The sequence below is a fragment of the Anas platyrhynchos genome, chromosome 15, assembly GCF_047663525.1.
Source record: "Anas platyrhynchos isolate ZD024472 breed Pekin duck chromosome 15, IASCAAS_PekinDuck_T2T, whole genome shotgun sequence".
In the NCBI taxonomy this organism is placed as follows: domain Eukaryota; kingdom Metazoa; phylum Chordata; class Aves; order Anseriformes; family Anatidae; genus Anas; species Anas platyrhynchos.
Window position 1 is genome coordinate 11,635,412 of NC_092601.1, and position 12,740 is coordinate 11,648,151.

Below are 12,740 nucleotides of genomic sequence, written 5' to 3' on the forward strand. Positions count from 1 at the left end.
TGCCCCCTAATTGCACGAAAATCGCCGCGTTAATTAGGACGGGGCCGCGGGATGGGGCGGGGCGGGAAATGGCGGCGGAAGGCTCAGCACGGCCGCCGCATCACGTGACGAGGGGGCAAGATGGCCGCCTTCCCCTGGTGAGCCGGTGGGAGGGGGCCGGGGGCGGGCAGGGCCCGGGGCCGAGGCTTCTGAGGGGGCTGCCGGGCTCTGCGGCTCCGTGAGGGGAGCGTGGGGGGCACGGCGGGGGGAGAAGCCTTCGGGAAGCGAACCCCGGCGGGGCTCGGGGCCGCTGGGCCTGAGGGGGCTGAGGCGGCGGCGGCGGGGGGTCCTGGAGCGTCCCCCGGGGTCGTGGCGCCGCGGTCCCCCCTCAGGATGCCGAGGGAGGCGGCTGAGGGGGGCGGTGGCTGAGGGAGCGGGCTGCTGAGAGCCTTTACGGGCTTTAAGGGCTCTTCGTTTGTTTTCCCGAAGTAAACAAGAAAAATAGTTTAGAGCAGTTCGTTTTTTGGCCCGGTGTGATCCTGCTGCCTTTTATGATGCCCCTCTAAGAGGAAGGGGCAGGGGAGATAACGGAGGTGCGGTCCCGCCGTGCCCAGGGGATGTCGCTGTTGATCCCCATCGGAGCCTCCTTGGTGGGTACCGTGAGGTGAAGGTTTCTGTGGAGAGAATTTAAATTTGCTACCAAGGGCTTTAGTTTCCATTAATTACCTTATACGAGCTCACTGGGACTGGGCGCTGTGGTTGTGGGCGTGTGCTGAGGAAGCAGAGCCCAGGCGGCAACACGAAGCGTTTCCACAGGAGCACAGCATCCAGCCGGGGAAGCTGCGCTTTGTACAAAACAATAATTTACATGGGCTGGTGGTGTGGTGAGGAAGGATAAAGGGGGCTCTGTCTCTGACAGAATTAAGGAAGATATGATTGTAGTTACTCTTTTCTCCAAACTTGTTTTTCTTTACAAATAAGCTGTGTTTCTGGAAGGCTTGCCCTCCTGATGCAGCTGATTTACTGGAGTCCTGAGCAAGCTAACAAGGCTAACGTAGAATCAAGAAAAGTAAAATGCAGTGTTGTGGTTTAACCCAGTTATTGGGTTGACATAAATTTCCCATATGTATATATTCATGCTGAAAATCATATCTTCTTTGTTATTAACATGAGCAAATATTTAATATAAAGTGGAAATAATTCATAGCTGTAAAAGTTTGTTGACGGAAACCAGTTGAAATTTTATATCAATGTCAGAGCCGTGCTTTCTAAACTAAAGCCTTTTGCACTGCAGTGAATTTAAAACGTGTATTTACACAGCTAAGAAAATCTGAGGGTATAATACAGTTGTAAGCCATCAGGTGGCTGCTGGAATTGCTGGCGTGCCCTTAGCGTGCCCTAGTGACCCTGCAGAAACTGCAAGGAACAGGCACGGCTGCAACTCCTGGCTTTCTGGGGGGCTGGGAGCTGAAACAGCTCCAGTAGCCTGTGGGGTAAGGTAATAGCAGTCCCAGGAGAACGGACCGCTTGCGGGGAGGAGGTTGGATGTCTGGCAGGCATTCAAGGTTGATGGCAACCACAGTAATCCTCCTGTGTGAAAAACGCTTGAAAACTGCTGTGGAGAAAGTACCTGCAGGCAGGGGCGTATCCTGCTGCATGCACTGCAGGTGGAACCCTGACTTGGCCTGAATCTTGTTTTCTCCTGGAAGCTGGCTGTGCTGCTGTGGCCGAGAAAGGAAAGCTTAATCTGCTTTCCCTAGAGGAGAGGCAGAACATCATGGCAAAGCGAGCTTGAACTCCTTACTCGTATTAGTTCCATTACAAGCTGTGTTGATCACTTGATCACATTGTAAATGCACTTTCTAAAGAGTTATTTACGGGGTAAACAGCTCTTCTTCATTCCCACACATGTATTCGACGTGTATGCATGCCCAGTGATGCCTTACGGTGTGGTTAGAATAAAGCTGATTTTGGCCTGGGAATGGTGTGCCAAGGGGGAGCTGTGAGCAGCATCTCTCTTTACTGTTGGTGTGGAAATATAAGTAAAGGAGGGTATGGAAATACTGACAGAACGGTAACAGAGCAATAGTGATGCTGTAATTAGGAAGCCAGTCTGTCAGAAAGATTGTTCACCCAAATGCTAATTAACCCATGTAGTAAGTGAACAAGGAGAATAACTGAAGTGTGGGACAATAGTAAATTACAGAGACTATTCCCGTGTAAAGAATGATGCATGCAGTTGACATCTTTTTTTAGTTTCTTTTTTGTCCTGCTTTTACTTAGAACTCTAGGGAAGAGTAAGCTTTGCCTGGACATCTGCATTCTTGCAGTTCCACAGGAACCAAGGGCATGAGAGCTGAGGAGGGAGTTTTACTGCTTCTTAAACGTTCTTTGAATAGGAATTTTAAATTCAACTTTTTTTTTTTTTTTTTTCCCTCTCTTTTAGGGAGGGGTGTATGGTGTATAATATTTATATTAGAGCTGGATCCTTCACACAGCTGAAATTCTTCCTAATGACTTTTGTGTCTGAGTAGGAATAGCCATATGCATTAGCTTTTGTGGGAAGGATGTGTATTACGTGGGGGGGGAGTGTTTTTTTTCTGTTAGGAGCCTGATTCAAGACACCTTTGCAAATCCACTGTTTTCACTTGTGGATGCTTTACTTACATAAGGCCTTAGTGCGTGCTATAAACTTTCTCAAGATCCTGAAGGAACCAGGAAAGAACAAAAAAAAATTTTTAAAGAAATCAAGAAATTGTGGCAGGTTGAATGCAGAGAAAATTATTTTAAATATATTTTTTTTTAGATTTTAGTTGTTACAGCCTGGATCTCGTTCTGCTTTAGTTCTTACATATTTCTGATGGAAGATACCACGTGGTAGCTGTGATGTTATTTGTTTGGGGAAGGCAGCTGTCCTCTGTATTTTTGTGACCTTGCGTTTTCAGTTCCCCGTTTTAACAGTACTACTATTGCATACATGAAATGAATTCATTTCACATACTGATGTGTTGTAAGAGATATTAGAAAGCATGTGTAACTCTTCGTTCTCTTTTAAAGTTGTCACCAGTGTTAGTCAGGGAAGTTGTGGTTCCCCCTTTTCTGCCTTCCTACATTATCAAGTGTTCTTTAAAAGCCTTTTAAAAGATAAAGTTATTTAAGCAATTAAAAATAGGATGGATGGTCTATTGTAAAAAAGAGCAGTGTGCTTAAATAGTGGTTAATAAAATGTATTACTTTTAGTTCCTAGTGGCAACATTATTTTACTCCAATACTTTTATTTATGTTGATTTCTGGAATCAAGTCATTTTAAAATTAGAAATGGAGATGGTTCTCTCTTAATTTCAGATTAGAAATAAAAATTGAAGTGCCTATGGTTTTGTGATTTATTTCACTTAATGACCTACTTAATGTTGTAGGAGAGGCAAGGCTTTTTATACAAGGGCTTGTCCACAGTGCAAGCATACAAGTACTGATAGTTTTTTTTCCTCATCATTTTACTGTTTTGACTTTCATTATGAGTACAGTGAACAGATGGAAATAGATTTCCCATGAAAGAGCTTTGCAGCTACACAAATTAATCTGTGCAGGCCTTCATTATATCTGTGCACAGTCACTCAGATTTCTTCCCTTGTGTTTTCACACTTATCTTTTTCCTTCACTCTGACAGCTCAGTTTAAAAGCTGTGTTTAATAATCTCCATCAGCCTGTCACACAGTCATATGCTTGGTTAAATTGCCCTTTTTGTGTTGTTTGGAACAGAAGAGAATACAGCTGAGAGAATACAATTGAATGGTTGCAAGTAAAATTTATTCACTTTTAGTTTATGTAACTGTAAGTGAAGAGAGAAATTTTAGTCTGTCCGTTGACTTATTTTCCAATATGCATTTTTTTGTAAATATGCCTGCATCTATGTAGACATAAGAGCTGTTTCTCTGTTCATAAGTATGTGATTATTTATATGCATATATACTTACCCTTTAATCTTGTTTTTTAAGGCATGCAAGATCACGGAACTATGTTTCAGAATCTGATGTGTGCAAACTGGAATCCGTACCCTTGGATTTTGGTGACTACCATCCGTTAAAACCCATTACAGTGAGTTTCTTTTTGAGTGTTTGGAAAATTAATGCAAATCAAAACTGATTGTGTTCCGCCCTTACTTCTGTTCCTTTAAAATTGAAAGGCTTTGAAACTGGTGGCGGTACTAGCTGCCTTCTGTGTTAGTGGCCTTTTGTTCTAAAGGTATGAAGGTTTATTCTGTTGTTTGTCCTTTACAGAAATTTGCTGGTCCCGTTACATATCAAAAATGGGCCTCTGACTGACATAGCATCCCAGCTTGTGGGTTTTCTTGGTTGCATTAAATGCTGAATAATGGATAAGTTTGAAATCAAATTGTTGCATTACAAATAACCTGCATAATTGCTTGATGTAAGATTTGTTTTGGGTTAACTTCCAGTCAGCTGTATGCTTTAAAACATTTATCACTACTTTAATGTACAAGAGGCTTTTAAAAATGCGGATGTACAAAAAAAAAGCTTCAGAGAGATGATAGTCCTACGCTAATGAATGATAAATGGACAGCAGCTTTTACTCGCGAAGGTCAGCAGGGAGGATAAGATGAAGTCCTTAAAAGTGGATTTGATGTTTAAGGCTTGCGTATTGTGAAGGAAAAGTAAAGATCAGACTGGCAGAGGAAATGAATAGCAAGAAAGACGTTGCAAGAGAGGGAAGAAAACAAATAGTGAAGAGGTACTAGAAAGAAATTTAGAATGGATGTTCTTAGAGTTCTGTATACCCAGGACAGAGAAGAAGGAAAAAAAAAAAGTGATGGGAATACTCCCAGACTCAGGGGGAAGAAGATGTGCTCCAATTTAAATGTCAATGCTGATTCCAAAAACTTTCTTGTAGGTGGGTCCTTGCGTTGTTGCAACAGTCCAGTGTGTGTAGTCTGTATTTTGATCTTTTATTGAAGGGAAGAGGGGGAAGACAATGACTTTTTGTTAAATGGTTTTGAACTTTTCTTCCAGGTTACTGAATCCAAGACCAAGAAAATGAGTCGGAAAGGAAGTACTTCATCTACCTCCTCTTCTTCTTCAAGTTCAATGATGGATCCGTTGAGCAGTGTTTTAGATGGTACCGATCCCTTGTCGTTATTTGCAGCAGCTGCAGATCCTGTGATTACTACTGCTACCATGGTAATAACTAAAAATGTCAGAGAGTTATCTCAACTTCATAGAAAGAGCAAAATGACAAAGCCAACTCTGGATAAAGTATATTTGTCTCACCAATTAGACGTTTAATGTAAATAGAAAATATATGGTATTAATAGAAGGAAGTATTTCCATTTACCTGTTTTATGTTGATGTATGTTTATTTAAATAGGGATTTTTTTTAATGTAGTAGCTCATGGAACAGTCAGTAAGCACTTGAAATATCAAGCTGAGCTTTATCTATCTTCTTTTCTAGATTTGTATTTAACATTTGCACTCGTTCTCTCCTCATAGGATAATACACGAAAGAAACGAGATAAAGATGACAGCTCAGCAGTAGGAAGTGACTTTGAACCATGGTCAAGCAAACGTGGTGAAATCCTTGCTAGATACACAACAACTGAGAAGCTCTCTATTGTAAGTGGCAGCTTCTCCAATTTTATTTATTTATACTAGACCTGTAATGGATCTTGGATGCTGCTGTTCTGTGATTTTTGTCCTGAGTAAATTTTCTCCAAAATTTCGGTTTTAATGTTGTAGAAGGCTGTTCCACAAACTTCCACTTCTAATTGGTTGTTCAGACCAAAGGTCTGTTGATACTTAGGAGCTATCACTTTGTCTTTTCATAACAATAGAAATAACTTGTCTTTTGTCCCTTTCTAAATTATTAGAGGCTTCATTAGCAATGTTATTACCCTGTGCATTCTTGGAATGCTAGCAAGAACATGTTTTCTAAAAGTCTGTGTTTTCTGTTTATTCACAGAACCTGTACATGGGATCTGAAAAAGGTAAACAGTTTCTTTATATCCAACAGTAAGAGTTTTTGCTTGAAGTAGGATACAAGTGACACATTAGTAACCAGGAGTAGTTGAAATGTGGTTTCCACACATGCACGCCTACCCATCCTTCAATATATGCTTGGATCTATGCTTTTTTGTGAATAAGTCATGTGGATTTTTACTTAAAACAATTACTGAAAATAAACCAACAAACCACCTTGTCTTGAGTTCTTGTAGGCTAATGAATTCCTGATTGTGTTGTGGAAGGAAATAGAATTCACTGCCTTTCACTGTAGTTTAAAACTTTTTTTCCATTTCAAGTGAGTACTGATGATTTTTTGAGGATCACATTTATCAACTCTTCTGCTTGCTGGAAGGGAAAGCAAACAAATCCCGTGGGAACTTCTCAGTTATTTTTTTTACATGAAAGTGAAATGATTTCAACTGTATGCTGAGCGTTTGAAAAATAACCAGATCTTAAATTTTTCATTATATTTTCTAGTGAAGCAATTCTGAGTTATGTAGTCATAGCTGATTGCATATTAAATCAGAATATTTATGTATGAGTAAATGTGCAGCATTTAAGTTTCTGAATAAAATGAAATACTTTTTTGATCGAGAATGGTCAAGAGGTGAAACAGGATGTCAAGAGAGGGTATAAAGTCACTATCCTTACATATCATTAAATTGACTGGATAACCTGCTATAACTTAAAGTTGGCCACAGACCTCCAGAGAGCTTTTCTGACCTAAATTATCCTATGGCTCTATCCTGTCGTTTTCTCCATACCAACAAAACTTACAAGAAAATCTCGAGCTGTAATTATATGTAGTTTTGATTACTTGTCATTACATGTTCAAAGCAAATGTAGGTAGGATTAAATGTTTGTCTTCAAGGAATAGCTACCAAGTGAATTAATCTACCTGGCTCCTGTCATGGAAGCTTTGTGTGAGTTTGTCAATCTTCTTCAGGTTTGTTTCCCTTCTGAAGTTCAAGTGAAACTAAAATATAGTCCCCTTACAGGAAAAGCTACCACTACTGGCTCAGCAGTTTCTGAAAAAGTGAGAACTAGGTTAGAAGAGCTGGATGATCTGGAAGAGGTAAGAAAGATTTTGGTCCAATTATGTTGCTGTTTGAAAAGTGAAATAAGCTGGTGAAATAAAAATCTTCTGTGAAACTTTTTAAGAAGGTGCTGAATCTGCATATGCTTATACATTATTTAGATAAATCTATTCTCCACAATAACTAGAATTTAGGCCAAATCACTCTATCTTATATCACTAGAATTTGTGATCCAAAAGTTCACCTCATCTGCCAATGTCAATTAACATTTGTACTGTTTATGGTCTGCAGCTGCTATAAGACTTCATGAAGCCTAACATTCTGAACATTGGATAATTTTGTATGTTTCTAGGTTGCAGAAGCTGCATGTTGTCTACCTGAACATAATTATGTTGTGTTTACTTATTTAGTTGAAACACTGAGTATTCAAATTTTTCTCAAACTGCAGTATTTTTCTGAATAAGGCCGAAGTGTTGTGTAACTTATTTTCCTAAAACCTGAATCTGTAGGCTACTGCTACAATTGCTTTAGATAATGTTTTGAAACTTCTTAACTAACTTCAGCGTGCCTTTTGCCTAAGCAGGCACAGTTCTAATAGTTAAGTATCACAAATACAGGATTGGCTTCTTTGAGTAGAAAAATACAGAAGGTAAGGTAAGGTGTAGCCTTGTGTGAAACTGTAACCGCATTTGCATTTTCTCTCTTCATCTATGGTTGTTTCTAGATATTCAGATATTATGAAGTCTGTTTTCTAATACAGCTTGATAATAAATTGATCAGAATTTGTCCTAAAGGTATTTTTTTTTTTTAGTATCACTGGTACATTTACTGAAGACCATTACAAAGTTAAGAAGGGAAAGTGAGGGAATTCTCTAATAAGTTGTTTTTTTTCCATATATCCTATATCCTATAACAATGGATCTCTCCTTTCTTCTTCTTCCTTCTCCCCCTCCTTTCCTCTCTTGTTAATTAGACTTGTGTTTTCTTGCAAGGGGTCACAAAAAGAGCTGTTGAACTTGACTCAGCAGGATTACATGAACCGAATCGAAGAACTCAACCAGTCTTTAAAGGATGCTTGGTCCTCTGATCAGAAAGTAAAAGCTCTGAAAATAGTCATTCAGGTCAGTGTTACGTTTTTGTAGTAATTGCAGCTTGCCACCTGCCTACTCATTATTAGCTCTTAGTGCTCTGTGGACATAATTGTTAAGGACATCAAGTGGCAGTTCTGAGGATTTTGATTAGGGTATGTGGGGCAGAATTTCCATTAAAAAGAGTGGCCAAAAGACAGATGTGTATTTTTACCTGATTAAAGTGAATTATAATAAATAACATGTTGTTGATACGAGCTTCTCTAGGACTTGGAATTTCCTTTCCTTTTCTCTTCTTCCCTACCCTAGGATGATAATGTCTTTTGGAACCGTCAGTGTTCCCCATTCAGATCTGATATAGGACCCTAGCAAAGTGCAGAAAACTCCTTGTTTGTTTGTTTGTTTAATCTTCTCCACAGTCTTCCTCTTCCTCTGTCTCATCTGAGGTCATGGACTGTGAGGGGGGCGCAGGGAGGAATGGGACAATTAAATGTTCTCTTGTTTGGCTTGGCCTTTAAAAGATGCCACAGGCAGAGTGCATCAGAGGACAGAGGAGATAATGACATCCTTAAAAGCTGTAAAACTGATGTAATGCTAATAGTCATCAAGAAGGGTTATATAAAATCAAGATATTTTTTTTCCATGCTGGATACTCTTGTGAAAACTGTTAGCAGCAACTTCATCTTAAATTGTGGTAAAGACAATAAAAGAAATGACATGTAAATAAAGGGAAGTCAGGAAATGATACGTAACCTGAAGTGTCTAATGTTCTATTGTAATATGATGAAGTCAGCAAATTATTCTGGAAAAGAGTCATGTCATTGTGAAGTGTGTGAGTACTTTAATGAAAGATAATAAAATGTTAGCAGTCTTTGGAGGAGGAAAAAAGAGACACAGAGGCACTGTATTTACGGTGCACTAATACATATACATGTATATACAGCATGCACTGATAATCTGCACGTTCATACTTTTTAATATTATTTTACAAATGGTGCCAGTAATGTTTTTGAAATAACATTGTTTCTAGGATGGGGTTCAGTACTTCATTTTAGGAAAGTTGTATCAAAATTGCAGGTACTTCTTTCTGTGTATTGTTCACCTTTGTTTGAATTTTGTACTGCAGATGCTCATCGTTAATTGAAAGACTGGTGAGAATGAAATAGGTGTTTGGGTAATTAGCATGAACACAAAAATCCTTCATAAAGGAGTCTCTATATAACTGATAGTTAATTCTATACTTATAAAGCAGGATAGAGTAGAAACCTGACGATTTTTGTTGTTGCTGCTGCTTCTTCGTAAACTGCATAATTTAAAAAATCTAGCATCCTCGTAAAAAGCTCAGTAGTTCCCTTGACGTAAGGCTGTGATTATACACATAGTCTATCACTGTTAATGTCGCATACTCATCAGTCTGCAATAGGAGGAGTAAGTTTAGCCTTTTTATATTTTGATTATTTTCAGAAATGCATACTGAGCTGGAAAAAGTAATTTAATTTGAATGCCAGGACTATCTTCATTTCAGAACTAATCATTGAATTACACGAGTTATTTGGCTATGGGGACAGAACCTTCATCCTCTCTGTGAGAGTTTTAAAGAGCTTGAGTGCAGAAGGAGTTCTGGTTATTAAGGCAGGATCTGAATTTATAGCACAGTAGCTACATGTGAATTCCTAAGTGCCTTTATACAAGATGCTTTACTTGTCAAGACAGAATAAGCTAAGCTACTTACTCAGAGTAAGCTGAAATAAGTTGATTATGTGTGTGAGCTCTAAAAACAGTGGTACGTGTTCGTGGGATAAGGAGGCACTAACCAGCAACTGAATGGCCTTTCTGTCAGGGTGCCTCACTGACCACACAACAGGAACGATTTTGCTCTGTCTGCAAGATGCAAATGCACTCACCTGTCTTTCTGGTGCACTCCTGAGTTAATCCCTGATATTAAAGCAAAGAGACTAAGGGTGCCTGTCATTGAAATAAGCTCAAATGTTATGATTTACTTGCTTTAAGAAAGCAGTTGTGGGATATCTGATTGCTTCCTGGATTTTTGGAATGCAGTGAAAACTTGCACTTTATTTACTTACCCATTGAAGCAGAAGCGGAGATGACAGGGAATGCTGTACTTGGCAGTCTTAACTAGAGACCAGAGAAGACACTTCGGGCTCACGCAGGGATGAGGTGAAGCGCTCTCCCCCAGTTGTTTGTTTCTGCAGGCAGAAGCTGATTCTTGTGAGCAAACTTCAGCCAAAGTTTGTGACTGCAGTTTAGTCTGCAGTTTTTGCATAACCTTGGAAAACAAGGTATAGCTTGAATAAATATCTTATAAATATCTTAATTCCTCACTGTGTGTTTTAAGTTCATGTGGTAAATTGACTTGTTCCTACCAGGACTTACATACAGCAGTGCTAGAACTAAATTGGCTGATCCATTTCAGATGTGACTTTGCACCAGCTGTCATCGTAGGCCAAGTGCCTCAGTCACGTTGTGTGCCCGGGTGTGGTGATTGATTAAATTCCTCCCTCGAGCTGACTATGGACCAAGTGGCTTGTTTCCAAAATGTTAAAAATCATTATGGGAGCTGTAAAGATGTGTTTAAAAAGCTCATTAGCTAAACTTTAAAAAAATTTTCTTAGTTTATTCTATATCAAATTTTGTCTTTCGTATGGATGCTTAGGTCAAGGATAGGAAACTGAATAATACCCTTTAAAAAGTTGTTTTAGAGAAGTGCCTTTTTATGCTGCTTCTGGAAAAGAATTTGTCTTGTCTGAATGAATGCATGGGTCTGCAGGGTCAGCTGAAATTCTGCAGTATGGATTACCCTGTATAAAGGAAAAGCAGGTCTGTGACACTCTGCTGGAAATGAAGAATAACCTGAAAAATACAGAGTAGCATGATTCATTATGCTAGAGACTTTTGTGCTTTTTGCTGGATAATTCTTCATGTTGGTTCTTTCCATCTGTAGGTATTAATTTGGTCCACTCTGTGAGGAGTGAAAGCACAAACTTGAATTGTCCTCTAAAAATGTTTTTTTGTTTTTTTTTTTTCCCTTGCAGTGTTCTAAGCTTCTTTCAGATACAACTGTAATCCAGTTTTATCCAAGTAAATTTGTTTTAATTACAGATATCCTTGATACTTTTGGTGAGTATCTAATTTACAAGACTTATTACACAATTGTTAATAATATGAAATAATGTTTTCATAATTCTAGAAACCATTGAATAAAAAATACAAAATACCTTTGCTTTTCCAATGATCTGCTATGCTTCTGTGTTCTTTTTTTGTTTTTGATGTAGTAAAAGTGCTGAAATAGCTGTTTTATAGTGAATATTTTCCAACGTAAATGCGTGGGAACCAGTGATACAAATGTGCTGTACAATTGTTCAGAAACTTATAAGCGAAATCTTTAAAAATCAAAATACTTTTTGTAGCAGTTCTGTGTTTTGTGTGTTAGTGAACATCTAGAACAAAACCGTAAGAAAAAAAACACACACATGATCTCTGAATTTCAATGTCTAAAATGCTATACTTATGAAAATACTTTACTTTTGACAACCTCTTGACTTTCAATATTTCATTCTGTGTATTTGTCTGAAAGTTTTCTTTAGCTTAGTGGGGATTATGAAGTGATCTAAATGTAGTTACCAAATTATTTAATCTATTTAATGATCTTTTAGGTGAAATTGTCATTCAACTCTGTCTGACTTCCTTGTTTTTCTGCTGTGTTACGGAAAAAATTTATGGTGGTATTCAAAGTTGAAGGGTATTAACGTTTAGCAGGATATGCTATGACATAGAACCAATTGTTTTTTTCAGGGCTTGCTTCCTCTTTGTTCTTTCCTACTTTCAGCAAAGTTGCTGAAGATAACATAATATCCAAACCCTGCAAAGACAGGACACCAGCTGTCCTTCCCAGGCCTGGGAGAAACCTGACCTGTGTGCTACTCTGCACTTTATGGAGCCAGATAACATTTTTTGTGTGTGCAAAGAGTTGAACTCAGACTATTAAGATTTCAGCTTCACTAGAGGGCAGCATGATGTTAACATTCTAAAAAGTTTTTTTTTTTTTTTTCCCGATGATTTCAATGCATGCTGGAGAAAGAATCATCATTTAGTGTTTTTGCTGTTTAAAACTGGCTTATATTTTTTTCTTCTTTCTTGAAACAGGTAAACTAGTGTATGAAAGAATTCTGTCAATGTGCATGGACAATCGTGTCTCTTTGTCAGGTAACTTTATTTCTAATGTGTGCTGCTTGAATAAATCATGTCTGAACTGATTTGAGGAAGAATTTGGGAAGAGGGAGGGAACAGGCATTCACCGAGCTGGTGATCACTTTACTAAGCAAGTGTGATCTTTTGAGCTTGGGCCCTTTTCATGTTTTCAGTTGAAGAAAATAATATACAAGTGTAATTTGACAGTTACAGTACAAGTGTACAAGGAGAAACCTCTTTAGGAAGTCTTCTAAACATTCTATTGAAATATGGGCATGTCCTTGTATTAAGTGCCTCATCCTGAAACACAGCTTTTTTATTCTGTACTTGGCACTGCAGCAGTAACATTAGGTTGCAGTTAGATCCATAGAATTTGAGCCAGAGCCTGAAAGCAACCAATATTGAAGTTTGAA

The 12,740-nt window shown here is 38.6% G+C and overlaps 1 protein-coding gene across 2 annotated transcripts in view; it reads left to right on the forward strand.

The window, feature by feature from the left end:
- The first annotated feature begins 39 nt into the window (after positions 1-39).
- The window catches only part of VPS35L (VPS35 endosomal protein sorting factor like), a 55,796-nt gene continuing 43,095 nt past the window's right edge, over positions 40-12,740 (forward strand). The window contains exons 1-9 of one of the 2 annotated variants that reach the window (XM_027468792.3): positions 40-137; positions 3,975-4,074; positions 5,007-5,174; positions 5,484-5,606; positions 5,953-5,977; positions 6,992-7,068; positions 8,023-8,151; positions 11,172-11,256; positions 12,283-12,342. In XM_027468792.3, coding sequence (XP_027324593.1) covers positions 121-137; positions 3,975-4,074; positions 5,007-5,174; positions 5,484-5,606; positions 5,953-5,977; positions 6,992-7,068; positions 8,023-8,151; positions 11,172-11,256; positions 12,283-12,342 — 784 coding nt within the window. In that variant the 5' untranslated portion in view covers positions 40-120. Of the gene's footprint in view, positions 138-317; positions 630-3,974; positions 4,075-5,006; positions 5,175-5,483; positions 5,607-5,952; positions 5,978-6,991; positions 7,069-8,022; positions 8,152-11,171; positions 11,257-12,282; positions 12,343-12,740 lie in introns of those variants that run through there. The other variant, XM_038186774.2, reaches the window with a different exon arrangement.